The sequence below is a fragment of the Sceloporus undulatus genome, chromosome 4 (assembly GCF_019175285.1).
Source record: "Sceloporus undulatus isolate JIND9_A2432 ecotype Alabama chromosome 4, SceUnd_v1.1, whole genome shotgun sequence".
Taxonomy (NCBI): Eukaryota; Metazoa; Chordata; class Lepidosauria; order Squamata; family Phrynosomatidae; genus Sceloporus; species Sceloporus undulatus.
This window is the reverse complement of record NC_056525.1, coordinates 11,816,157-11,820,857: the sequence shown is the minus strand read 5'-3', so window position 1 is coordinate 11,820,857 and position 4,701 is coordinate 11,816,157. Positions and strand designations below refer to the sequence as shown.

The 4,701-nt window shown below is 41.9% G+C and overlaps 1 protein-coding gene across 1 annotated transcript in view; it reads left to right on the top strand.

Annotated features, from left to right (window-relative positions):
- The first annotated feature begins 2,467 nt into the window (after window positions 1-2,467).
- The window catches only part of NTSR1 (neurotensin receptor 1), a 172,665-nt gene continuing 170,431 nt past the window's right edge, over window positions 2,468-4,701 (top strand). Inside the window, exon 1 of the mRNA XM_042466289.1 lies at window positions 2,468-3,356. Coding sequence (XP_042322223.1) covers window positions 2,661-3,356 — 696 coding nt within the window. The 5' untranslated portion in view covers window positions 2,468-2,660. The remainder of the gene's footprint in view (window positions 3,357-4,701) is intronic.

Genomic DNA, 4,701 nt, shown 5'->3' with positions numbered 1-4,701 from the left:
GTTCCAAGTTGGGAAGTCCCATTCCCCCTTTTTCCTTTATATCTTGGAGCGCCTTCAATTTTATCCTTGTTTTCCTCCCTTTCCATAAAAATTTACTTATATCCTTGTTCCATACTGTGAAAATTGATTTATTTTTGATTATGGGAAGGGTTTGGAACAAGTAAAGCATTTTGGGAAGAGTGCACATTTGTATAGTTGCGATTCTGCTGAGTAGGGACAAGTGTCTGTTATTCCAATTGTTTAATTCATTCTTGATTTTATCCCAGACCTTCTCATAATTGTTTTTAAATAAGTCCTTATTTTGGCCGGTAATTGTAATTCCCAGATATCTGATTTTCTCCACAATTTGAATTTTGGTATTCTGTTTTAGTTTTTCAATTTCATTAAATTCTTTGTTATAATGCCACATTTGTCTTTATTTAGTCTAATCCCGGATATGTTGCCAAATTAATCTATTACTGATTCCAAACTTTTTAAGCTACTTGTCGGATTTTCTAAAAAAACTACTATGTCATCTGCATATGCTCGCAAAGAATAATAGTAATTTTTAATTTTGGGAGCTACAATCCCTTTCTTGGTTTTAATTTTTTGTATGAGTAATTCCATAATTGTAATAAATAATAATGATGTTCCATTCTTGACATTTTCACAGGGAAAAGATGGGATGAGAAGGCTTAGTCCAACACACACACACACACATCTATGTCCTTTACTGAATATAGTGCAAGGGGATATTGAGTACCTCCTTGCACAGTGTACAGAGAGAGGGAGTGAGAGAGAAGCTTCCAAGCATCTGTCATGGCAATTTTTTGGTCCAGGGTGGTGGGAGATACCCAGGTAACATTTGGTTACAAATGGAGCAATAGAGATGATGTCACCCTCCTTGAGGATCTCCTGTGAGTCACTGCAAGTCAATGGTCTTGGCTGCAGGACTTTAGACATGTAATGCCTGGCCACCTTGCAGCCTGCATCTGTTCTCTGGTAAGTAAACGGACATGGCAACATACTCTAGGGGCTTGGAAGCTGGCTTCCAGAGGATCAAGAGGCACAGAACTGTGTGGATGGAGTGCTATACTCTACCCATAAGATATAATAAGCAGGCCGTTGTGTCTCTGTATGGGATGGGTGTTTGAAAGAATGTTTGTGTGGTGGTGTTCAGATTATAGAGACTTTATTGAGTCTTTCTACTAGTGAATTCATGGAACATGCATGATTTAAACTGAAAATGTATTGGTTCACACTTTAGTCTCTTGGTCTACCTCCCTGAAAAAATCGTTTTGTTGCCTCTAACATAGTGATCCATCAGGCTGAGGTTCCTTTCCCAGTATACAGTTATAGCCCTATGATTCTGCCATGGCTATATCCTATGGAATCCTAGGGTATGCAGTTTGGTGAGTCACTAGATCCCTCTGCCAGAGAATTCTAAATAACTCATTCTAAACTGCAAACCCCAGGTTCCATAAGACAGAACCATGGCAGTTAAAGTACAATCATGGTGCTGTGTTTGTGTAATGGGAAAGGGCTCAGTGAAGGGTGGAAATCCTCCACTGCATCTTCAGAGTGTTTATTGACATCCAGTCCCACATCATTCTACTTCCACTCTTTGATTCCTTGTGGAAAAAACATGGAAGTTTTAGTCTCAGTCATATATGGATAACAAGATGGCCAACATAAATATTTTTGCATTTATGAAATGTATAAATTGCACCCTCGGCCCACCAGGCATTGAGGGCAATGTACAATAAAATCATTAAAATGTCACATAAAACCAAGAAACATATGAGCAAAAATAAAACAAAACAAAACAGAAGTGTACAGTAAAACTTAAGAATGGCAGTAAAATTAAAATTAAAGAGTGACAGGACTTTAAACAGTATTAAAGCCCTGACAGAACAGAAGCTGTCTTTGCTGCACATCTGAAGCCAAAATAAGGAGGCAGTCTAAATTTATCCCACTCTTTATGGAACCTAATTCTCCAAACATTGCAAACATTTGGCATATAAGGAGGAAATTGATAAAAATTCAGCTTTTTGGAACTTGAGGAGGGTCAAGGGAACACAGAACAAAAATATTGACCACCTTTAACCAGTTTAACAGGCACTTATAATGTATACAGAATTGTGAGAATAGCTGATTCTCGTCTGCTTACTCTCACTCATCCCAGGGAATGACAGGGAGAGAGAGAGATTATTGTCCTGCTAAACCACATTAGCGCTATTCACATCTGGAGAGTGCAGGAGTCTAAAGAATAAGGCACGCACAAAGAGCAAGGGATGGGGGGAGAGGAGAGTCTCAGGGAAAGACACAGGAGCTGCTTGCTGCCTTGAGCTGTGCTCACCACTGAAAACGGCTGCACGCTATTTCTGGCACTATCTTGGTGCCAGGGCGGTTTAAAACTGCTCTTCTCTGCCTCAATCTCTGTCTTACACACATCGAGCAGGCTCCTCCTCTCCCTGCCATGAACATGAGGCAAATTTCCACTTTGTGTTTTTAGTAGCAGCTCGCCCTGCCCGGCAGCAACGTGCCAGTCACACCCTCAGCACAGACGCAACCACTTCCAGACAGCCTTCCTTGAAGCTGGGTACCAGCTGGGGCTTGAGCATCCTTAAGTGAACATCTTCAGCCTTTGGACCAGCCTCCTCTCCAGCGAGAAGAACGGCATGCACCTTAATACAACTTCTTCGCTGTACCAGCTGGGATACCTTATGGGTCAATTTCACCTGCAGCCTACCAGCTATGCTCTGCCTACCTCCGGGAATGTCTCCAACAGTTCAGAATCTGGGTCCCGGATGCCCAATGAGGAGGATCTAGATGTGAACACAGACATCTACTCCAAAGTCATGGTCACCATCATCTACTTGGTGCTCTTCTTGGTGGGGACCATTGGCAACTCCATCACTGCCTACACCCTGGTGCAGAAGAAGTCCTTGCAGAATCTTCAAAGCACCGTGCATTATCACCTGGCCAGTCTTGCATTCTCCGACCTGCTTATTTTCCTCCTCTGCATGCCCATTGAACTGTACAACTTCATCTGGGTGCATCACCCTTGGGCTTTCGGCAACGACATCTGCAAGGGCTACTACTTCCTGAGGGATGCCTGCACCTATGCCACAGCCCTCAACATTGCCAGCCTCAGTGTTGAAAGGTACATGGCCATCTGCCATCCTTTTAAAGCCAAGAGTATCATGTCCCGAAGCAGGACCAAAAAATTCATCAGTTGCATTTGGGTGGCTTCATTTCTGCTGGCTATTCCAATGATCGTGACCATGGGAGAGGTGTACAAGGTACCCGAAGACCGAAACTCACTTATCTGTACCCAGATAGTGGAAGCATCTACTCTTAAATTTGTCATCCAGGTCAGTCTTTATGTGCTGTGTGTGTGTGTGTGTGTGTGTGTTGCTGCTGCTGCTGCTGCTGGCAGAACTGCACCCAGCTCTAGCTATGTTTAATACCGAGAGACCAGAGATTAGTTAATGACTAAAAAAAAAAAGGGGGGGGATAAAAAGAAAACATAGCAAGCAGACGCTCATTTTCCTATAAAGCCATAAGCTTTCCCCTGTCACAGCAGATGACAGATGCTCTGTAGAGCACACTCATTTCCTCATGTTGCTCTACCTTTCGTAGTCGCTGTGTGCTGCTGCTCCCAAAAGACCAGTGCAAGCTCGCTGAACTTTGTAAAAGAGCCATTTGCATTTATATTGTTTCAGCTATGCTCTTGAACAGACTAGGTTTTTTTTTTCTATGAGGTGTGTATATAGTGCAAGAAACATGTTTACAAACACGTGGATTGCAGCCCTGTGATTGTGGAAGCACTCATTTTGGCTCCAGCTTCTATACAGCATGTGCTCACTCACAACCTAGGTTTGCAGCTTTGAATAATGCAGGAGATGGTCATAAGTGTCAGATTGCAAACAAAACAGAACTGAAGGTTATTGGCACCAGTGAAGTCCAAGTTCTGCACCACACCAAGCTGAACTAGGGGAAATTGTATGAATTACTCAGAGCAAACCAAGTGGCATGATTTGCTTTATTTTACATAATTTATTCTTTAATTTCTATTCTGTTGTACAATGTATTCAACTCCTATTCATAATTAAGCAAGCAACTATATGCTGGAAAGACCTTCTTGCAATGCTTTGGGGGGGGGGGGGCAGCTGAATTCCTGCAAAGACTTCAAGTTAGAGGACAAAACTGGAGATCTTTGCAGGAATTCAGCTGGGTTCTTTAGTCTTTCAGTAGACATTGCAAGAATTTCTTCCCCAGAACAGGGACTAGAAGTTTGCTTTCAAACAAAAAGTGAAAACTGAAACTCACACACATGTAAATCCCAGTATTGCACTCAATGCCACATGGCACAGTTTTTCTAAGCATGCACAAAATGATCAGAAACATATTTGTCCTGCTTCTAGAGTTCACTTTGTGTTCACAGGCATACTAAAGAATCCTAAATGTTTCTGTTTATATTTAGCCATATACATCTCAAAACAGGGATTCTTTTAGAAAGGAAGAAAAGGAGAAGATGAGAGTTACATTTACTTATAATGCGTAAAGCCCAAATTGCTTGCAATGGTTTTTGTTGACACATTATCTCTCGGCAATTATTGCTGGAAAAAACCCAGGGAGAAACAGTTTCAGAAACTGCCTCCTCCTGATTCAATTCAATGATTCAGCCTGTTGAACTGGGCAACTAAATTGGGGCAA